Source organism: Heptranchias perlo, chromosome 28, assembly GCF_035084215.1.
Source record: "Heptranchias perlo isolate sHepPer1 chromosome 28, sHepPer1.hap1, whole genome shotgun sequence".
Taxonomy (NCBI): Eukaryota; Metazoa; Chordata; class Chondrichthyes; order Hexanchiformes; family Hexanchidae; genus Heptranchias; species Heptranchias perlo.
Genome location: NC_090352.1, coordinates 13,409,394 through 13,433,657, shown reverse-complemented (window position 1 = coordinate 13,433,657; position 24,264 = coordinate 13,409,394). Strand labels below are relative to the sequence as shown.

The 24,264-nt window shown below is 46.0% G+C and overlaps 1 protein-coding gene across 13 annotated transcripts in view; it reads left to right on the top strand.

The window, feature by feature from the left end:
- LOC137344858 (elastin-like) overlaps nucleotides 1–8,850 on the top strand; it is a 306,346-nt gene extending 297,496 nt beyond the window's left edge. For all 13 annotated transcript variants that reach the window (XM_068008078.1, XM_068008072.1, XM_068008082.1 and 10 more), the window contains 3 exons: nucleotides 727–783; nucleotides 2,996–3,052; nucleotides 6,950–8,850. In XM_068008078.1, coding sequence (XP_067864179.1) covers nucleotides 727–783; nucleotides 2,996–3,052; nucleotides 6,950–6,996 — 161 coding nt within the window. In that variant the 3' untranslated portion in view covers nucleotides 6,997–8,850. The remainder of the gene's footprint in view (nucleotides 1–726; nucleotides 784–2,995; nucleotides 3,053–6,949) is intronic.
- Nucleotides 8,851–24,264: the final 15,414 nt, after the last annotated feature.

Sequence of the window (24,264 nt, the reverse complement as noted above, 5' to 3'; positions counted from 1 at the left end):
TAATCTTTGGTGATGGTAATGAGTTCCTGATTAAATTTTGGGGGCAAATGAGTCATTGAACAAATAGTGCTTTTCATAAGATAATTGGGACTGTTTGTGGGTACACCAGTGTAGTACAAGAGTAATGGAGCTGCGGTGGCGGATCAGGAGCAGCTCCGAGGAAATTCTGAGCCATGGTGAAACCAAGACATCTGCTTGGAGATTAAAGGTGCTTTTACACTAGCATTTGTTTAGTTCAGATTGTGGGACACCAGACCTGTGAGCCAGCTCACCATGTTTACGTTAATAAACCTGGCTCTCTCATTAGACATCAGAATTATAGACCTACGAAAAGCACCTCTATGATTCTGCCACCAGGATAAGAGATCCAGATTTAGCAGTGTAAAAACAGAGAGCCAGTGCACAATACCAGTCTCTCCCAATCCTAACTAAACAAGTATCAATGTAAAAGCACCTTAAAATAGCAGGATATAGAACTTATAGAAGGGATAGATACAACAGAGAAGGCGGAGGAGTGGCAGTATAAGTAAGAGAAAACATTACATCCATAGAAAGAAATTATAACAGTGTCTTAGCTCACACATAAACAATGACCATTTGATGGAGATACCAGAAGGCTACCAATGACCATTGATGTCAGCATCTTTTGGAGAGAAGTGAGGGAAGAAAACTGGGGTGTGGGAGCTGGTTTTCATTTCCAATAATGTCTAATACCTTACTTATCAGGAGTCGGAGTTGGATATGGAGCTGGAACTGGACAGCTGGGATATCTACAGACTGCAGGTACCATATATTCAGCTTGGTAATAAGGAATTTCAAACTTGAAACAAATTGGCAGTCAGAATACATCATTCATTAAATTACAGAATTAAAAAATAGCCATCTCACCCCCCCCCCCCCACCTCGAAGTTACGCTGGCCAGTATAAACGGGGAAGATCTGCCTAAATTGAGCCATTGATCAGAATTTCAGGCCCTTTATATTTGTCCCTTTAATGTTCAGTCGCATTCCTAATGAGATGTTTAAACAGTTCAATTTTGATAGTAATAATTGATTTTGCTGAGAGTTTGTTCCATATATCCACTACTTTGCTTTTGTACTTGATTCCTCCAGTTAAACCCTTCTTACATCTATATTACCTCTGGCTCTCAAATTTTTAAAGATCTATCCCCTATGATTTTTCTCCGATGAAAATGAGTTCTGTGTGTCTTACTTCATGGCCCCGAATTTCAAAGGAAATTGCGGGTGCATTGGGGGGGGGGGGGGGCGGGCTGCGAAAATCGAAGAAATCCCAAGCGGGTGAGGAAGCCGGTTCCAACCCGCGACTTCCGGGTTCCCCACAGAAGCACCTGTGTGCGCGCGCGCGCTTCACGAATCCGGAAGTCCCGCCGGCAATTAAAGCCAGTGGGATGATAGTTAAAGAACCAAATGTACCTCATTGAGGTACTTAAGGTACTTTATTTCTGACGAAGTAGATAGTTAAAACAGTTTTAAACTTACCTGGGCGGCTTTCCCATGGCTTCCAATTCACACCTGGTGAAAAATAAACAAAATAAATTAAATAAAAACCATTGCACAAAGTTAAAAAAACAAAATAAACCTACCTTTCCACCCTGCTCCGATGTCCCTGTCTCCCTCCCCGATGTCTTCCTCTCCGATGTCCCCCTCAGCCCCCTATGTCTCCATCCCTGATCTCCCCCTCCCCCCGATCTTTCACTCTCCACCCCCCCTCCCCCCCAATCTGTCACTCCCGGTCCCCCTTCCCTGCTCCCCACCCGATCTTCAGCACCCTCCACTCTCTGTTCCAGCGCTGGATGATGTCTCTTTCTCTCCCACCCACCCTCCCCACCCCCCGGCATTGCAGCTCCTCTCAGCTGCTGGGCACAAAACCCAAAATCAACTATAATCATCATCAATTACATCGCGATCGCGATCGCATCGGAAAAGGTAAGTTTTTTTTAAAAATCGGGTTTGCCACGTGCATCTTCACCACCCCCCCCCCCCCCCCCGCAACCCTGCTGCCAACCCACCACCATTTCAAAATTGAGCCCCATAACTAAGTCTCCAAATCATCCTTGTTTTTCTCTGAGCCTCTTCAACACACCAGTATCCTTTTGAAGATGGGGAGCCCAAAACCACATAAAATCTTCCAAATGTAACCTCACCGATGATCCATATAAAGTTTTGGTAATCTAAAATGCTCAACATGCATCACATTACTTGATTTGTCCTTTAATAACATCTACAGATTGATTGAGAACTTTCAGTGAGTGGTCAGTAAATCTTTTTCCATCTTTGGTAACAAAGAACATTTCTTTATTATGTATATATCTTTTATGCTTCCAGTTCCAATATATGTTACCTTACATCTACTTATATTTAAATACATGTGCCAGCCCTTAACCAACCTAATTAATTAATCCAGATCTCTGAATGCTTTCAATCTCCTTTGCACTCATCACCTGGCCACATAGTTTAATGTCATCGGCTGATTTTATATTACAAGAATGCTCTCTTCCGTATCACCTATAAATAGTGTGAAGAGCAGTTACCCATAACATATTCAGCCCCCACCCCCTGAAAATCCACGTCATTGACCCCAGCTACAGTCTTTTCTTTTTACCAATACATTTTGCTTTCTATTGCCAACCCAGTTTACAATCCAGATAGCCAATCTTCTACGCATCCCATGAGGCTTAACTTTCATTAAAAGTGTCACATTCTCAAATGTCCATTGAAAATCCAAATGAATTTTATCTACTATATTGCCTTCATCCACTACTGAGTTACCTTCTCAAAGAATTCCAGTGGATTTATAAATCATGATTTTTCTTCTCAAAGTAATGAGTGCAAATACAACAGAGTTTTTATTTTAAATCTCTTTTCACCAGCTTTCTAATAAATGAACAAGTCATCCCAGCCCAGTATGAAAGAGGATGTACAGTGCCATTCTGATTTAGCAATGTTTAATGGGCCAGAGTTTGTCTGTGTTGCAGGTAAACCTCCTAGGCAGTATGGTGCGCTGGGCCAGTTTGGGTATCCTTATGGGAGAGGTATGAGCAATTAAGACCATATTCATTTGCATTGAATGTACACATTATTTAATATAGGCACTAACTAAAAGCTAAGCAGTTAAACTGATCCTTAAGTCACATTAATAAGCTCATAACATACACATTACAAACAGTAAGTATGTCTGTCTACTGAGGTGCAACAGGTTCCTAGTAACTGTGTGGATGTCATTCTGTGTCCAAGTATATGTTGAAACCATATTTTTCAAGCAGCATTACTAGTTCCATACACTCACACACGTATATGAATAATACCATCCCCAACTGCTAAGACTCGCTGTCTGGTGCTAGCTCCTAGATGTTGAAACTCACTAAACTGCCATCCTCGAAAGTGTTGAGTCTGCCAAATGATGCCATAACCCAAATGTTGAAGCTTGCTAAGTGATAACATGTTCCCAAATCTTGGCTTCCAGCCTCTGTCATCTCCCACCTATTGAGGGTCACAACCAGGTACCATAGCCCAGTTGTTGAGGCTTGCTAAATAATAATAACCCCTTCCCCCAAGTGTTGAGGCTTGCTAAATTATGCTAACTCACAGATATTGAGGTTAAGGTATCAGTGTATCACAACCGAGTTCAATTCTGTCCTCATCCAATGACGAGATATGCATAACTTTCCAAAAGGGATTATCGGAATGCAGTAACCCTGGCTAATTTTTTTTTTACCCTCCCAAGCCTTGGAATACTGAGGCCAGTCTTATAGGCTGCACCTCTTGTACTTTTTTATTATAATACTACAGAAGAGACACATCTGTATCTATATATAAATATACTGGGAAGACTTTCAACTTGCGCCCAACATAGACACGAAGTGTGCGGGGTCACCACGTCGCTTGCCCTATGACGTCAGCGTGAGGCTCAATTTTTTTCAGGTTCAAGCTTCATTTAAATTTGATGCAGTCTACCGTAGACCATACAGTAACCTCTATGCAGAGTGCAGTTGGGCCTGCTATCCAGGAGTCTTTGGCAGCATCTCTCAGGGATGCATATACTGAGGCCATGCAGGCTCTGGACTTCACCATTCCTGCTGTTAACTAAGCTTGAAAGAAAACATTGATAAGGGCTTCCAAGACATCAAAGCACTCCTTAAGTCTGCTCTCCCACAGATCAGTGGGAGTGCTGAGGCGCTGCCCCATGCAAGTGGCAGTGGCATCATTTGCGTGGTCTCTCAGAATGATAGTGAGCCTGCTCTCCGCCACCCACTCATCCAATGCCAGTCCTGGTGCTGCAAAGCCAGTTAAGTCATCTGCCCCAAAAGCAGCCGTGATGCCACGTTCTGCAGATGAGCCTTCTCAACGATTCTGGATACTCTCTGGGAGCTACACTGCAGTACACCTCCAGACCTGTCTAGGTAGTAGAAGCAATGCTTCAGGAGACTTATGATCTGTGCTATCAGGCCTTTAGTTGAGGCATGGCACCGATTGCACCTCGATTTTTCTTAGGTTCCTGAGGTTTGCGGTTCAAGAAGGCGGCTCACCACCACCTTCTCGAGGGCAATTAGGGATGGGCAATAAATGCCGGCCTCGCCAGCGACGCCCACATCCCATGAACGAATAAAAAAAAAAGGTGTCATTATCCAGGTTTTGGAGAGGATAGCCTTTGTCCCTAACCTCTGACCCGTTAGGATTGAGGACTGCCACAGGCATGAAGCCATCATGGCAGCTACCAGGAGACCTGCATGATGCTCTGCATGTTGTTGTACACCAGCTGGATGTTGAGTGAGTGAAATCCCATCCTATTTCCATAGTCTCCAGGCACTTCTACTGGAGAGCTATGTGTGTCCGAAGCCTCTGGAGAAAAATCCTCTGTTGACTCACCAAATTATTTTCACAAACAATTACTGTCAGTTCCAACAGCCAAAACTCCCAAAAAGCTCAAAAGCAGCACACTAGCAGTCCAAATAAACTTAACTAGTGATTTACCTGAGAACAGCTGATGAACCTTTGGAGAAGTGGCGCACTCCAGTCTGTTCACACCCATGATTTCTGCGACTGATTTAGAATGGCAAATAGGATGCCAGAGCTGTTGAAAAGGACATTTGGGTCCTGAAACAAGCGCAGCACCCTAAATAGCATGCGTACATAGAAGACTGACGATTTCAGGCTGCCACGCTGGACATTTAAAAGAAGCCTCGATTCAAAGTGGCAATGGGAAAATTCTGTGCGCGAAACAGCTGTGTGAGATCATCGACTTTCGGTGCCTTAGCGCTTACTTTTTAGAGGTAAAATGGGCTTTCACAAGTTGAAAGTCCCTCCCCCCCCCCCCCCCCTTTATTTTGTATATTTAAATATTAGTTTTGAGATGCAGACTTCAGGTATGACAATGACACGGGTGCAAATTTCTTAAAAAGCATAAAAAAAAGAAAGAAAGACAGTTATTTCCAATGCACAATGAAACTTTTCCATAAACAGAAAATACAATTGAATTGATTCCAGGGATTATACTTACAAAATTACACTTACAAACAAAGGTATAGAAGAAAAAGCCTCTCTGACCTCTAATGGACCTGGAGGATCTGCATAAATAAAGTTTGCCTCTAAATAGGAACAGGCCATTCAGCCCCTCAAGCCTGTTCACTATTCAGTTGAATCATGGTTGATCTGTACCTCAACTCCATTTATCTCCCTTATTCCTAATGACTTAGGAAAGCACAGAAGTGACATAGTGTGTCCTTAAAGGGACACACAGCTGCACTTTAGAAGTGGAATAATATTTTGTGTGTTGCTTGACATAAACCCCATGTCCTTGCGAAACAGCTTATCCTGTCAGAAATGTCATGGAAAGTCCCCAAATAAGTCTGCATCTATTTCATGTCTGTCTCACACAAGATGTTACACTTCATTGTAGGTGCAAAGTATCTTTTTAAGAAAAGAAAGAAAGCCAGTCATTGGCCCAGAACCTAAAATTTGCATGCCCTCTGATTGACTTCAGCAATTTATAAGTAGCTGCAATTACCTGGATTTGTTTATTTGGATCATTGAACGTAAGGAGACAGTCCAGGCTAGCAGCTGAACATCACAGCCTAGAAATTGAATCACACCCGAATCATGGCACGATCCCAGAGCAGCGCTTGCGCTTAATGAGGCCGGTGGCAGGACCACAGGAAATTGGTCCATCGGCCTCATTTGTTTATTACCGGTGAGCTGCAAACACCAGTCAAGGCCCCAGAAGCAGCTCGCCAGTCCCGGCAAGCATGAAGATTGGCCAGCTCAGATGGCGGCCGAGGTTGTAAGCAGAGTCCGGGGGGGGCGGGGGGAAAGCAATCAGAAGGGGGGGGCAAGTGATGGCCAGCAGCGGCTCACAAATTTAATGTGGAGCCGGGAGCAGCACTCCTACTCCTCCCCGCTCCACGATAAAGTAGGTAAAAAAGTTACAAATTACCTTTCAGGAGGCAGCCTATAGCGGTCGCGTTAATGACTGGTTTGGCTGCCAAGTGCATGAGAATACTAACTGCAGCATGTTAACGAATTTTATAAAGGGGCCTGAAACAGGCCTCCTAGTTGCATATACAAAGGATCTAATGCCTGCTTTGGCATAGGCCCTGGTCACCTAAGCAGGAGCCTTTACCAATATGGTGCGCAACGCACTTCCAGTGCAAAATGTGTACCCACACACCACCTGCAATATTGGACACTTAGGTGCTGGGCATGGCGCCAACAAATTTCTCGGCCCACAACCCAGTTTCCATCTCGGTGCTCGGTGAGCAATGCCACAGGAGATCCATAATGTTAACAAAATTCAGAAAGTCATCTTACATTTGACATAATCCTTTTAAATTCAGTTCTACCAATTATTTAACTTTGACCTGCTTTTGAATAGCTATGGTTTAAGATAGAAATAATTTTGTCTTTAATTGAACTGTTTTTTTGTGTTTCTGAAGGTGCACCTTGTGCAATGGGAAAATATTGTGGCCGAAGGAGAAAATAAACAAATAATTGGAAAAGAAGTGACCTCAAGAATTCTGGTGCTACTGCATGATTTGGAATGTAAAGGATGGTGTGTCATGGAACTTCCTCCCCCCCCCCACCCTTTCATCTATGGAACAATTTGGCTGCATTCTTTATCAATATCTAATGGACTTTGTTATTAAGGAAGCTCTGTTATATGTTGTGTGCTTCAAGCATTTAGGGACCAGTTTACAGCTGAGTCTTTTGCTGTTAATCTCATTAATAATTGGCACCATCCTTAACTTGATTTGTTTTGTTTTGTGACTCTGACTCCAGTATTTTAAGTTATAAAAATTGTGTTATTTCATTTTAGTTGCTTGTGCTTTGCTTTACAAACTGTACTGTGAGTGACACCTGGATCATACAGCTGGGTTGTAGCTCCACCCCTTGCCATCATTTTTGGTGCTGATGAAATCTAATTTTGAGAGTGGCAGCTGTATTCATACAAATGATGGCTCAACCTGATGAGTGGGGCCTGAAGTGACCAATGCAACTTTCACATATTGTTTTTCTACATGTTTGTGCACATGGCCAACGAGACTTTAGACTTGGTGGCCAAACTAGCTTCCTGGCCGGAATATTCCTGGAGAGGTCTGGCTATTTTGATTTGGTAGGTTTAGAAGTTTATACAAGCTGAGAGACATTGGGACAGATTTTTCTCTTCCTGAACTTGAGGCTACTGAATTGCTTACACACAACAAACACAGGAATATTGGGCCAGCTACCTTACATGTGTGTGTTTCTCCCCACCTGATTTTCCTGTATCCATTGCACCCAGACAACTCAATAGTCCCAGGTTCAGGAACAGGAAAATCCACCCCAATGTATGGTAACATTAATTCCCTCATCATTGGCAGTGGTGTGGCCAGGGTTTTACTACCTCCAGGATCAGGGTTATTAAATGAACTCTGCACATTTCAACAATCTGATTACCTCCACAGCTATAATTAACTAAGATTTTTATTCTATTGAAATGTGTTCCTAGAATTCTTCGAACTGAATTAGTTAGGTAACAGATTTATGCAACAAAGATATTTTGTTCCTAAAATTAATAACTTTAGAACCAGTCCCAGCTCATTAACTTTCTCCAAATTAGAATTACAAACAAGTTGATTGTCCTGCTGTCAGGAGATGAACCTCTGTCCATAGTGCACGCTGTTATAAATCCCTACAGTGTAGTCTCAGGCATCATCTTCTGAAATTAAATATACCGAAATGAGAGGTCATATAGACATAATTATGTACAATTATTGGACCGCACTCAAATCGGGGCTAGCTGAATTATGAAAAAGCAGAAGCCCACCACTGCCACTCTTGCTGAACCTATCCTATCTCTTCTGCTTTCTGACTCTTCTGTGTCTCCACTCCCTTTGGCCCTACTTTTTCTCTCTCACTCTCTCTCTTTCTCTGTCTTTTTCTGTAAGGTAGAAATTACGATCGGTGCTATTCCTGAAACAGGTTTAACCATTAGACCTTTAAACAGGTCAATGCCTGTGTTAAAATAGCACAGAGAGGAATTTGATATGAGCACATTAAATGTTCATAGAATCAAATGCTGATCATAATTTCCATCCTTATCTCTACGCACCACTGCGCCACGCAACTCCTTTTGATAAGTGAGATTGCTCGAAGTTATGCTGTGGTATGTAGTACTTTACATCAGTTCTTTTATAATAAGTACTGTAGCAGAACTTGAGCCCCAACATTAATGCATAGCTTCAGATTTGGTGTAATGCCCATTTGCTGTATCTTCATCAACTATGTGACTGAGAAAATACTGGATGGACAACAATTCAGTAACTGCTTTTAAAATAAACAGAATTGTTTAAATACATATTTTCAGTAAGTAAATCATTGAACATTAAGGGCCCGATATTACCAGGGCGGCGGGTTCGCAGCGGGGGGGTTGATTGGGCGCGTGGGTAACACGCCCGGTGAAATCAGTCTGCCCCGCGCGCAATTGCAAGCTGATTGGATCCACTTACCTCTTGTTCCGGGTTCCCCGCTGCTAAGCTGCGCGGCGGGCGGACTGCGCATGCGCAGTAAGGTCTGTCAGCTGGAGGAGCTCTATTTAAAGGGGCAGTCCTCCACTGACTGATGCTGCAAGAAATAGGAAAAATGACAGCATGGAGCAGCCCAGGGGGAAGGCTGCTCCCAGGTTCAATGATGCCTCACTCCAGGTATCATTGGATGGGGTGAGGAGGAGGGGGAGGACAGAGATCTTCCCCCCCCGGCGGGCGGGAGGAAGCAGCCTGCCTCTGCCACCAAGAAGGCCTGGCTCGAGGTGGCAGAGGAGGTCACCTGCACCACCAACATATTGCGCACCTGCATACAGTGCAGGAGGCGCTGCAGTGACCTAAGTAGGTCAGCCAAAGTGAGTACACTTACTCATTCCCCTACACTCCGACTGCCACATCACCGCCCCCACCCCACATCTCCTTCTGCACTGCCAACACTACTCTGTCACATCACCCCTCACACCCACTCAAACCTCATCCTCATCTTACCTGCACTTACTCACCTCGCCAGTACTCATCCCGTCACTACCACTCAACCCAATCCTCATACAATCTCATGGCTCTATCTCATACTCACGCTCTCATGCATCTCTTTCACAGTCAGCCTCACTCAACCTACTACTACCTGTGCTGCAGCCACAGGGCATGCATCACATATGTGCAGTAGGAAGCGTAAGGCAACCGTGTCGTGAGCATGAAGGGGATGCACAAGGGTGTTTGAGGGTTTGTCATGGTTTTTACTTATATTTAATTTCTGATCAACTCTCATTACATATTATATTGGCACCACTACTGCCACGTCTTTGCGAATCTTGTCTGATTTGTGCAATAATGCCCTTTCCTGAGGATCACAATGAAGACCCACAACTGATGCCACCCATTGTGTCACTGCAGAGTGGGTGTAGGTGTATTTGCAGGGCTCTTTTGTGCAGATGACTGAGAGACGTTGGCGATGTCCCCGGTGGCACCCTGGAAGGATACGGAGGAGAAGTTGTTGAGGGCAGTGGTGACTTTGACAGCGACAGGTAAGAAGATGGTGCTCGGTCCAGCCGGGAGCAGCTCGGCATGAAGGAGGCTGCAGATGTCCACGACTACATGTCGAGTGACTCTGAGCCTCCGTGTGCACTGCTGCTCAGAGAGGTCCAGGAAGCTGAGCCTCGGTCTGTGGACCCTGTGGCGGGGGTAGTGCCCTCTGCGACGCATCTCTCTCTGCCTATGCCCTCCCTCCTGCTGTACAGGTGGATGTGTCACAGCACTGTGTTGTGGAGCTCCACGTGTCAGAGGTGGATGGCGTGGCTGGCGAGGCTGGTGATGCTGTTCGCCCTCCGAGGAGGTCATGACTGCAGCTACGGCGACCCCCATCCGGAAGATATACATCTGAGGGGGTCCGCAAGGTAGGTACATGTGTCTGGACACCGGGGTAAGTGTGCAAGTTGGTGAATTTTATTGTTAGGAGGAGGGTGGTGGAGGCCAAACTTTGTCCAAAGTGACAGAGTGGCCTCCTGCAATGAGTGAGGGTCTCCCCCCAAACCTGTCAAATGGACCTTTGCAGCTGCCACAGGCTGATGACTGCAACATGTCTATTTGAACTGGGAGTGTTTCCCCCAGTACGGGAAACAGTCCCAGTTGTTTGTAAAATCCCAACCCTCCTGAAATATCTCCTTAATCAGGTCTGTAAACGACCTGAAATACCAAAATAAATACCTTAAGTGGCTGCCCGCCGGCTTTAATTGCCGGGGGGAGTCCTACATGCAGGGGCTGCGCGCGCATGTCAGCGCGTCTGTGGGAAACCGGAAGTGGGCGGATTGGAGCCGGGCTCCCGCCCCGCCCCGGGAATCCCCGATTTTCGTGGCCCTCCAGCCACGAATGCACCTGATCGCGGGTGCTCAAATCGACCCCTAAGTATTACTTGACATCTGAGTGAATGGGAAAATGTCAGCGTGAAGACTGCATCATTTTCTGCACAATTCTCACTGTCCACTGTGCAAGTGGCCAAAACCAGGGCATTCCATTATATTATAGTTACACACAACTATGCATTGAGTAACCCCTACCCTACTGAATAGATCGGCCCTTTACACAGCTAAAAATGATTAGGCCCTCCACAAGAAAGTTTGAAACAGAAAAACAAAGAAAGAATTTTCATTTATATCATGCCTTTCACGACCTCAGGTCATCCAAAAGTGCTTTACAGTCAATGAAGTACTTTTGAAGTGTAGTCACTGTTGTAATATGGGAAACACAGCAGCTAATTTGCACACAGCAAGGTCCCACAAACAGCAATATATATGACCAAATAATATGTTAAAAGAACATTGAATCCATCCTTCCAATAGACCATTTATAATGGACCCTATCCAATTAATGAGGACCCTATCCACGGGTGAGATTTCCAGGGTTAAGCTATGAGTAATTTCTCAGCCTATTTCCCCATGTAACCTTGAATTCTATTCTTAACCTAATATTTATCTAAAGTACTTAATAAACACTGCATTTACTGTTTTTTGTGGGAATCTATACCCGACTCTGGGGGAGAAGCTCTTTCAATCTCTAGTCTTGCTTCAAACCTTGTTTAATTTTGATATCCCCCATTCTGCACTCAGTTTAGAGAACTTTCTACATTGACAGTGCCATTCTTTTCAGCTCTTTGAAAATCAAGATCATGTCACCTCTGAATCTGATTTTCTCCAGCGAAAACAAATTCAATTCTGTGAGCCTCTCTTCCTGACATTTGGCCCTATATTTAGATTGACAGGTCAGTCAGTTCTGCTGTGTTAATTTTGCACATTGGTACTCATTGGTGACATTCTCACCTTGTGAGTTAAAAGCTAGTGGAGGGGGAAAAAAATTGGATAAGGCCTATTACTGGGTGTTGGTAGCGCGATCTGCAATTAACCCGCGCCCAATGGCCCCTGTGCAGGCAGGACGAGAACTTCGTCCGGCCTCAGTACTCACCTTCAAGCAACATTGAAATCTAGGCCTTACACGTCAATTCAAGCAAATGCGCGTTTTCCACCAGCGGGGAGCCCCAATCTCTTAAAGGGAGGATGTCTTTTAAAATCTCTTAAAGGTAGCTGGTACCTGTTAGTTGCTAAAAATAACAGTCTGCTGTCTGCACAGAGTCTGAACTGAGATCAGACATCGCACATGTAAAACACAGATGCAGGGCCCGTCCCTATATTTACAAACTGATGAGTTATGTTAAAACATTGAATAAAGTTGTGCACTACTAAATCCCACATCCTCCAATCTGCATGCCAGACCTCACCAATCTGCCGGTCCGAGTTGGTAGCAGGCCTGCAAGAATGTGTGCACCAAGGTTCTCTGCTGATGAGGTCTTGGTGCAAGAGGTGGACAGAAGGAGGGATATCCTATATCCCGGGGAGTGGGGGGGGGGGTGCAAGAGGGCCTCCAGACATATACCCAAAAGGCAATGGGGGACAAAGTCAATGCCAGGCGCATAGCACCACAAACATGGATGCAGTACAGGAAGAAGCTCAATGCTTTGACACAAGTGGTCAAGGTGAGTGAGGTCAAGTGGCGTCTCCTACCAACTGCACCACTAGCTGCATCCACTGCTCCACACACTACACCCCCAATCACCAACAAACTCTTTCCTTCAGTGCTCAACTCTTCCAATCAGATGCTTCCTCTCACCCTTACACATTACCACTGTTGCAAGCCGCCCACCCACAACTCACAGGCCACACACACTAGCAGCTATTCAACTATGACAAGCACACCACCCAGACACATGTCCAGCTTTCTTGCAGGAGAAGGTGACGCATAACAGGAGGCAGCAAGTGGCAGTGGCATTTAGCTCCTTGATCCTGTTCTGCCAGTCAATGAGATCATGGTTGATCTGTGACCTAACTCCATATACCCGCCTTAGCCCCATATCCCTTAATACCCTTGGTTCACAGAAATCTATCAATCTCAGATTGAGTTAGCATCAGCTGCCGTTTGCAGAAGAGTGTTCCAAACTTCCACCTTTTGTGTGTAGAAGCATTTCCTAGCTTCACTCCTGCACATCCTGGCTCTAAATGTTAAGCCAAGTCCCCGCATCCTACTTTTCAAGTCTAGGAGACCTCCAAAAACAGTTACAAATGTATCAGCAGCCAGAAGCAATAATCCAGCCACTAACCTGTAATTCCTGCATGGTCCTTTTAAATAGCACTGGTGGGGGTCCTCCAGGTACTCTAAGACATGTTCAGATGGTCGGGGTTAAGACTGTGCGTTGAGTTGAGCATTAAGTCCCAAAATGGTGTCTATCACTTTAAATCAGCATTGCACGCTGATTGTATCCATTTTCTCCTTACTTTATATGCTGTTGGCATTCGGTATTTGCACCTGCACTAACTCCTATAACAAGGTGGCATCCGGCGCACGTCATGATGGAAACGTACGTGCGGAGCCAAGACGCCATCTTGGCACTTTGGGAGGCTGCATAGTGAAGAAACAACGGGCGCTACACACTCTAGCCCAGTGTGTTCAAACCCTACTCCAGGAATCTAGGCTGACACTTCAGCGCACTGCTAAGGAAATGCTGCATTGTCAATGGTGACATCTTTTATATGAGATGTTAAACCAAGGCTCGACCTACTTGTTCATGGGGACTTAAAGATTCCATGGTACTATTTAAAGAGCAGGGGAGTTCCCATTGCGTCCATATTTTTACAGTCCTGGCCAATAAATATCCTTAACTAACACCACCAAAAGCAGATTAACTGGTGATTTACCTCATTGCTCTTTATAGGACCTTGATGTGCGCAAATTTGCTGCTGCATTTGCCTTCAGAACAATTACACTTCAAAACTAATTCATTAGCTGTGAAGTGCTTTGAGCCATTCTGAGAATCTGAAAAGCATTATATAAATGCATTTTTTCATCTTCTATATTTATCACAGAGTCCTAAACACCAGGGAGGTGATTTTAACTCCAAGAATGGGTGGGTTGGGGGCGGGTGGGCAGTGAAAATAGTTTGTTTTTGGAACGGGACCGCATCCTGGCTCCAACACGCCCACTTCTGGGTTTAACACAGGCGCATTTGGATGCAGGCTCACAACAGAAACCCGGAAGTCCTGTCCCCACTTAAAGCCGGGGGGCAGCTCTGCGATCTGCAGTTGCACAAGACAGAGGTGTGTAACAAGGACCTGGAGAAGAGCAATGACTGGACCAACGGAGGGGCCGAGGTCGCAGGAGTCACTACCCGTGTCAGAGGCTGTGCTTCCTGAGCCTCTCTGAGGACCAGTGCCGACAAAAGCTGAGATTGATTCGGGAGGTGGTCGTAGACATCTGCACGCTCCTTCATGAGGAGCTGCTCCCGGCTGGAGTTGCAGTTAAAGTCACCACTGCCCTCAATTTTTTCGCCTCCGGATCCTTCCAGGGTGCCACTGGTGACGTTTCCAGGGTGTCTCAGTCATCTGCACATAAATGTATACGACAGGTGATGGATGGCTTGTTTGTCAGGGCTTTCGACTACATCAACATCCCCTGCGACGACATCAGCCAGACTGAAATGGCAGTGGGTTTCAACTCTCTGGCTGTCTTTCCATGGGTGCAAGAAGCAATTGACTGTACACGTAGCAATCCAAGGACCTCCACATGAGCCAGGACTGTTCATAAACCGAAAGGGATATCATTCCATCAATGCACAGCTGGTGTGCAAACACCGGAAGAGATTTCTGCAGATGTGTGCCAAATTCCCTGGCAGCTGTCACGATTCATTCATTTTGCGTGAATCCAGCATTGGGGCTTCTTCCACACAGGAGCCAAACTTAAGGGCTGGCTCCTTGGAGACAACGGATACCCCCTGCAGACGTGGATCATGACACCTGTAAGAATTCCCACCAACAAAGCACAGCAGCGGTACAACCAAAGCCACATCACCACCAGGTCTGACACAGAGCAAACCCTAGGAATGTTGAAGATGTGCTTCAGGTGCCTGGATAGATCTGGGGGTCAGTACTCACCAAGGAGGATGTGCAGAATAATCATCGTGTGCTGCGTCCTGCACAACATAGCGCAGCAGAGGGGGTTACAGATGGAGGAGGTCGAACACGCTCATGAAGCATCCTCATCTGGTGGCAACATTGAAGAAGAGGAAGAGGACAAGGAGGAGGAAGAGCAGGAAAATGAAGACCGGGAACCCATCGCCAGAGCAGCGACGCACATTGCTGCCCGTAATGCCAGGGATTCCTCATCTCTAACAGGTGCTCATAATAAGATGTGCAAATTGAAGAGTTTGAAATACTCAGACTAGCTGGAACAACAACCACCACCTACTACCCCCCCCACCCCCCCTCACCAACCTCCTCCCTTTGCACAAAACAGTCCATCAACCAAGCGTACACTCATTGCACACTCACCCAATGGGTGGCATAATGTCTTGGCATTCATGATGAAGCACGTGAAAGGATGAATTCACAAAAGGGATTCAATAATGACCAAGATGTGGTGGTGATAATGATTAAATTTAATGTGCCATAACAAAAAAGATACATAAATTAACAACATGACAGCTCATCGAACACCCTTGTGCATACCCTTGGTGAATTACAATTGCTTAGTCTTTCTCTTTCTACCGCTTCTACGTGGTGCCTCCCCTGTGGCTTCAGCAGAGGTAGTGGCAGGTTGCTCAGATCTCTGCCCTGACTGCTGAGATGCTGTCAGCCTACGACCTCTGGGTTTTGGAGCCTGTGAGGGCCCCGCCAAAGACTGCTTCGCCTGCACCTGTGCAGGGGCAGACTCGGCGAACTGGAGAGGAGGCAGCATTGCGGGTACTGGTTGAGGAGGGGGCAACGGATGAGACATGGGAGCGCTTTGAGTGGAGTCCATGTCCCCTTTCATTATCATCCCTCTCCCGGGCCAGCGATACATCAATCCCACCACTCTGCTGGCCATCAGGTTGTGAGCAGATGCGTCGCGTTGTAAGGCTATGGCTAAAGTATCTGTCTGCGTCTTTAAGGCAGCAGACATGTTAGCATCCAAAGTCCTCACGGCCGTTGTCATGGCCTGCATGGACTCATTTGAAATCCATGCTTGAAGCTCAATGGAGGCTGCCAATCTCTCCATCGCAGAAATTCTTGCACTTACCTACGACACCAATCCATTAACGATGGAGTTGGACTCCTCCATCCTCTCTGCTATTGTGGAGAGGGTGCGTGGCATGTTTTCCAGGACCTCGCAAAGTTGCAGCTGTACCTCAATCATTCTCATTCCCAACGATGGCCCCCGGGGTTCAGCATCTGTGTGCAGCTGAGCAGAGCTTGGAGAGGAATGCGCCCGCCTGACGCAGCCTCTCCTCAGCTGCCCCTTCCACCAGTGTCTGCTTGTGCACACTTGTGAGTGGTGAATCACCAGGTGACAACCCAACTAACTGTCTAACACGACCCAGCGAAGTGCCAGGATCTGCGCTGATGCATGGCTGTATGTCTTCTGACGGTGCCTCTTCTGAAGGAATGAGACCCTCTGAGGAATCACTTTCTTCCATTTCGGCTCTTTCCTCTTGAAGGCATGAAGGCCCTGGAAGACAACAGAAAGCGAAATTAATTATTCATCGAAAAAGTGACTCTTTCTGGAGCAGTTTCATCATCAATAAAATCAATTCATCATGAGTGTGAAAGATGTTAAAGTTCTGTCACAGCCATCTGTGGGTTGCCAGTCTCTCCGTCTCCGATGGATAGGAATGCAATGGTGCGACTTATCTCCATGGCCTCCTCCTCTGCATCTGTGAGCTGGACTACCTGTGGTCCACCTCCAGTCCTCCTCCTCTCCCTCACATTTTGTGCTCTCTTCTCCTACAAGGGGAGAAAGAACAGACCTGTGAGTGACTGAAGGTGATGTATTCATCTGATGGATGCATTGCTTTAAGTGAGGCTGACAATGAAACTGATGCATCGGAGGGTGACTATCAGACAGATGCATCACATTGCATCAGGACTGGGGTGTGTGGCAGTGGTGGGTGAATAAATAGGGAGGTGAGGAAGTGCATAGAAAGTGAAGGATGGTTGATGCTGAAACTAAAGTGGGTGTGAGGAGTGATGTGATGGAGTCGGTGTGGAGTGAGAAGGGGGTGTTGCATTCCACGGTATGTGGGTGAATAAGCAAATGTGCTCACTTTTCCTGACCTGGTTAGGTCATTAAAGCGCTTCCTGCACTCAGCCAAGACCTAGGCACCGTGCTCCTGCTGCTCACCTCTCCTGCCACCTCCAGCCTTCTTGGTGGCGGAACCAGGTTTCCTCCTCCCATTGCTTGGGTAAATTGCCTCCCTCCTGCTTCTCACTGCACCCAGCAGTACTTCCAGTAAAGCATCAGTAAACCTGGGTACAGCCTTTGCTCTCTTGGAATCCACTTCTCCTTTCTCCTTCAAAATCCATTCTTGGACTGGCCCTTTAAGTAGTGGGCTTTAAATTGCGTCATTTGGGTGCACTGTTGGCCAGCTGCGCCGATTGGAGACGTGAAACCTGGAAGTGAAGGTAATTGACTGCAATCGAGATGCGATTGCAGATTTAAATGCGCACACTTGACTTCCGGGTTCCCCACGCACAAATCCACCCACCCGCTGGGTTCCCAGCTCCAAGTTAAAATCATGCCCCAGATTTCTGATCTACTACTTTTAGCTTACTGCCCACGGTAAGTTAAGCCAGGGTGTTCAAACTACAGCCTGCAGCCAAAAATGCCTGTGAGCCCTGGCAATCCAGCAATGAGGCCTTGGCAACTCATTTTCTACTTGTGCTGATATTTCTTATTCGTTAATTTGCCCTGTTTGAATTTTTGGGGCCTGGAGGTCTGAAAGGGCTGTTGCCTCATTAAATCCTAATCAGAACATCAAGATCTGTTAGTATCCGATGTTTGATGGTGTCAGTCATGGTGGTAGCACTCTTGCTTCTGAGTCAGAAGGTTGTGGGTTCAAGTCCTACTCCAGACACAATCCCAAATCTAGGCTGACGCTTCAGTGCAGTACTGGGGGAGCACTACACTATTGGAGGTGCCGTCTTTCGGATGAAACATTAAACTGGTGACGTAAAAGATCCTATGCCACTATTTGGAAGAAGAGCAGAGGAATACTCTTCGATGTCCTGGCCAATATCTACTCCTTAACCAACATCACTAAAACAGATTATCTGGTCATTATCACATTGGAAGTTCTTTGTTTCTTGAGAAAAATGCAAATTAATGGGATCATTGATTTATACTTAGACATGGTCCACAAAGCTCTATGGTATTCACCTAGGCTGCCCAAGAACACAAAATGCTTGGATACTCCTGAATTAAACCATCAAAGGAAAGTTAATTAAAGAAATTTAAACATACCATTCTTATAATTGAAAATCGTTCATTTAACCCATGCAAATAAACACAGCTTACTCTGCTGTAGCAGTAACGGCAAGAATTGGCAACTGAATAGAAGGCATGCAATAGACTATGATTTATTGGGACGAATTCTTCTGAATGCTCTTTTTGGTACTGGGAAATAAAACACTTTCCATTCCAGGATCCCAGTGACAGCATCAAATATTCCCAAGTGAAGGAGTACAAAGTAATACTCTAGTATGCCCAAATAATGTGTCTTTGCTCCAATTTCAGAGCCCATCCTGTGGTCTCTTTGAGTGAGGTTGCCAATTAGTGATGAATTTGGGGTACTTTTGTGCTGTAAGTCTTGGCCTTCTATGATTTGATTGAGATGGTCCCATCAGAATGTCCTCAATTCAAATCTCGGCCACAGATATTAAAGGCCGGTGTTTAACCCACTGCAGCAACCAGTCTCCCTGACAGAATTATGATTTCAGTGAAGCAACAAATTAAAGTGAAAGACATTTCTTGGAAGCAAAAGAACAAATGTGTGCAACAGAGAGATACTTGAAAAGCCTGTGCAATTATTGTTAAAAATAAACAAAATTATGTTTTTCAAAATTCAGGGAACTGTAGTAAATGCATTAGTAGCTTAAAATGCACAGTTAAACTCAAAATGCAGTATTTTGCTGGTGGAGAAACACAGCCCCTCATCCAAAAAGTTCATCTGGGTGAGAGGCAATATATTCTAATTAATTTACATTAATATACAAATATTTTTCTAACACTGCTGCCCTGTCCAATATGTGGAACTAACTCATTAGCACCACATTGCGTATTTGCAATGTTCTGAATAGATGCTTCGGAAAAATTTGCAAATGCAACAACTTTGTGGAGAAAATAACAAATTTATCTGTTTCATCTGTCACGAAGAAAGACATCTTCCACATGAATATATTAATGAAACCAGGACTCAAGACAAAAGGAACCAGAAGTGTCAAAAAATTCCAGATAGGCGGTGGACCCAAGAGGATTTTTTTTATTCATTCATGGGACGTGGGCGTCGCTGGCGAGGCCGGCATTTATTGCCCATCCCTAATTGCCCTTGAGAAGGTGGTGGTGAGCCGCCTTCTTGAACCGCTGCAGTCCGTGTGGTGAAGGTTCTCCCACAGTGCTGTTAGGAAGGGAGGTCCAGGATTTTGACCCAGCGACGATGAAGGAACGGCGATATATTTCCAAGTCGGGATGGTGTGTGACTTGGAGGGGAATGTGCAGGTGGTGTTGTTCCCATGTGCCTGCTGCCCTTGTCCTTCTAGGTGGTAGAGGTCGCAGGTTTGGGAGGTGCTGTCGAAGAAGCCTTGGCGAGTTGCTGCAGTGCATCCTGTGGATGGTACACACTGCAGCCACAGTGCTCTGGTGGTGAAGGGAGTGAATGTTTCGGGTGGTGGATGGGGTGCCAATCAAGTGGGCTGCTTTGTCCTGGATGGTGTCGAGCTTCTTGAGTGTTGTTGGACCTGCACTCATCCAGGCAAGTGGAGAGTATTCCATCACACTCCTGACTTGTGCCTTGTAAATGGTGGAAAGGCTTTGGGGAGTCAGGAGGTGAGTCACTCGCCGCAGAATATCCAGCCTCTGACCTGCTCTTGTAGCCACAGTATTTATATGGCTGGTCCAGTTAGGTTTCAGGTCAATGGTGACCCCCAGGATGTTGATGGTGGGAGATTCGGCGATGGTAATGCCATTGAATGTAATGGTGATGTAGTTAGATTCTCTCTCGTTGGAGATGGTCATTGCCCGGCACTTATCTGGCACGAATGTTACTTGCCACTTATCAGCTCAAGCCTGGATGTTGTCCAGGTCTTGCTGCATGCAGGCACGGACTGCTTCATTATCTGAGGGGTTGCGAATGGAACTGAACACTGTGCAATCATCAGTGAACATCCCCAATTCTGACCTTATGATGGAGAGAAGGTCATTGATGAAGCAGCTGAAGATGGTTGTGCCTAGGACACTGCCCTGAGGAACTCCTGCAGCAATGTCCTGGGGCTGAGATGATTGGCCTCAAACAACCACTACCATCTTCCTTTGTGCTCGGTGTGACACCAGCCACTGGAGAGTTTTCCCCCTGATTCCCATTGACTTCAATTTTACTAGGGCTCCTTGGTGCCACACTCAGTCAAATGCTGCCTTGATGTCAAGGGCAGTCACTCTCACCTCACCTCTGGAAATCAGCTCTTTTGTCCATGTTTGGACCAAGGCTGTAATGAGGTCTGGAGCCGAATGGTCCTGGCGGAACCCAAACTGAGCATCGGTGAGCAAGTTATTGGTGAGTAAGTGTCGCTTGATAGCACTGTCGACGACACCTTCCATCACTTTGCTGATGATTGAGAGTAGGCTGATGGGGCGGTAATTGGCCGGATTGGATTTGTCCTGCTTTTTGTGGACAGGACATACCTGGGCAATCTTCGACATTGTCGGGTAGATGCCAGTGTTGTAGCTGTACTGGAACAGGTTGGCTCGAGGCGCAGCTAGTTCTGGAGCACAAGTCTTCAGCACTCCAGCTGTGATGTTGTCGGGGCCCATAGCCTTTGCTGTATCCAGTGCACTCAGCCATTTCTTGATATCACGTGGAGTGAATCGAATTGGCTGAAGACTGGCTTCTGTGATGGTGGGGATATCGGGAGGAGGCCGAGATGGATCATCCACTCGGCACTTCTGGCTGAAGATGGTTGCAAACGCTTCAGCCTTGTCTTTTGCACTCACGTGCTGGACTCCGCCATCATTGAGGATGGGGATGTTCACATAGCCTCCTCCTCCCGTTAGTTGTTTAATTGTCCACCACCATTCACGACTGGATGTGGCAGGACTGCAGAGCTTTGATCTGATCCGTTGGTTGTGGAATTGCTTAGCTCTGTCTATAACATGTTGCTTCCGCTGTTTAGCATGCATGTAGTCCTGAGTTGTAGCTTCACCAGGTTGGCACCTCATTTTTAGGTACGCCTGGTGCTGCTCCTGGCATGCTCTTCCACACTCCTCATTGAACCAGGGTTGATCCCCTGGCTTGTTGGTAATGGTAGAGTGAGGAATATGCTGGGCCATGAGGTTACAGATTGTGCTGGAATACAATTCTGCTGCTGCTGATGGCCCACAGCACCTCATGGATGCCCAATTTTGAGCTGCTAGATCTGTTCTGAATCTATCCCATTTAGCACGGTGGTAGTGCCACACAACACGTTGGATGGTGTCCTCAGTGCGAAGACGGGACTTCGTCTCCACGAGGACTGTGAGGTGGTCACTCCTACCAATACTGTCATGGATAGATGCATTTGCGACAGGTAGATTGGTGAGGACGAGGTCAAGTAGGTTTTTCCCTCGTGTTGGTTCGCTCACCACCTGCTGCAGGCCCAGTCTGGCAGCTATGTCCTTCAGGACTCGGCCAGCTCAGTCAGTAGTGGTGCTACCGAGCCACTCTTGGTGATGGACATTGAAGTCCCCAACCCAGTGTACATTCTATGCCCTCGCTACCCTCAGCACTGACGAGGTGCAATGCGGCAATGTTTTAATCTGTACAAGATATAGAACTGGAAAACTAGCAGAGGAGAACCAAAGGCACTGGACGTAGATGTGATAAAAAAAATAAATTTACTCTCCTAACTAGATAAAGCTTCACAGCTCAATAAATAATTTTTGCCTTTCAAATTGAACAAAAGTAGTATGGTTGATATCACAATGTTGATTTTTTAATTGAAACATGTAAAAGTAGCAAGAAATAAAAGGTTTCTGTGAATTGTGTGGACTAAAATCGTTGTTGCACTCATTACTATTTAAAAGTGTGCAATTATGACAAAAGATATTTTAAGAATTGAATGAAAGCCTTTAAGGTGTTAATCGTGTCCATGAGGGTTTGGTGCGGCTTTAGTGAACACATTCGGACAAAATTCCTCTTTCCACTATTTCCATTAAGGCACTAATCCATTTAAATACATTAACAGATTTTAATGCAAATATCACACATTACAATCTGGAGTACTGCGTTCAGATTTGGGCACCGAACCTCAGGAAGGATATCAGCCTTGGATGGCGTACAGCGCAGATTCACCAGAATGATACCAGGGCTTAAAGGGTTAAATTATGAGGCCAGGTTGCATAAACTCGGTTTGTATTTCCTTGGGTTTAGGAGGTTGAGGGGTGATATAATCATCTAATTAAAATGATAAAGGGATTTGATACAAACTACTCCCTCCGGTGGGGGAATCCAGAACAAGGAGGCTGGGCCATTTAGGAGTGAAATCAGGAAGTACTTTTTCATACAAAGGGTAGTGGAAATCTGGAACTCTCTCCCCAAAGACTGTGAATATTGGATCAATTGAAATTTGCAAGACTGAGATCAATAGATTTTTGTTAGGTAAAGTGTTCAAGAGATTTGGGGCAAAGGCGTTCCTATGTTCACTTCAAGAGTTTACCTGCTGTATCTCTCACAGCGTAAGAGTGTTTGTGTCAGGAATCATTGATGGATGCAGGATAATCCCTTGGGTTGTGAAACTATTGTCTTAAAGACAGTACACCACTTTTGAAAAGAGGGGAATGCTGGGATCACGACCCCCGGGTAATTTTCAGTGACTGTTCTGTCAGGAGATTAGAAAAGATAAGGGGGGAAAGAATTGGATCGGGGCCATTTTTGGGCGCAGGTAGCGTGATGTGCTATTACCTCACGCCCAATGACACCTGCACAGGCAGGACCCAAGTTTCAGCCCACCCCAGGACTCGCCTGCAATCAGCGTTCCAATCCAGGCCTTGCACGTGGAATCAATACAATTCCCACTTTCCACCACCAGAGGGTGCTCCATCTCTTAAAGGGAGGATGTTTCTTAGAAATCTCTTAAAGGTAGCTGGTACCTGTTATTTGCTGAAAATAACAGTCTACTGTCTGCACGGAGTCTGAATAGAGATCAGACATCGCACACGTAAAACACAGATGCAGGTCCCATCCCTATGTTTGCAAACTGATGAGTTATGTTAAAACATTGAATAAAGGTTGCACACTACTAAATCCCACATCCGCCAATCTGCACGCCAAGCCTCACCAATCTGCCGATCTGAGTTGGTACCAGGCCTGCAAGAGTGCATGAACCAAGGTTCTCTGCTGATGCACTAGAGACATTAGTGCAAGAGGTGGACAGAGGAGGGACATCCTATATCCGCGGGGGGGGGGAGGTTGGGGGCAAGAGGCCCTCCAGACATATACTGAAAAGGCAGTGGGAGGCAGCGGGGGACAAAGTCAATGCCAGGCGCACAGTATCATGAACATGGATGCAGTGTAGGAAGAAGTGATGCTTTGACATGAGTGGTCAAGGTGAGTGAGGTCAACTGTCAAGTGGCGTCTCCTACCAACTGCACCACGCACTACACCCCCCATCTCCGCATACCAATAAACTCTTTCCATCAGTACTCAACTCTTCCAACCAGATGCTTCCTCTCACCCTTACACATTACCACTGTTGCAAGCCACCCACCCACAACTCACAGGCCACACACACTGGCAGCTATTCAACCATGACAGGCACATCACCCAGACACACGTCCCGCTTTCTTGCAGGAGAAGGTGTCGCAAATCAAGAGGCAGCAAGTGGCAGTGGCATTTAGCCCCTCGAGCCTGTTCCGCCATTCCATGAGATCATGGTGAACCTGTGACCTAACTCCAAATACCCGTCTCAGCCCCATATCCCTTAAAACCCTTGGTTCACAGAAATCTATCAGTCTCAGATTTAACATTCACAAGTGAGCTAGCATCAACTGCCATCTGCAGAAGAGCGTTCCAAACGTCTCCCACCCTTTGCATGTAGAAGCATTTCCTAACTTCACTCCTGCATGTCCTGACTGCACATTGGGCTATGTCCCCGCATCAGAGTATTGAAGTCTAGGAGACCTCCAAAAAC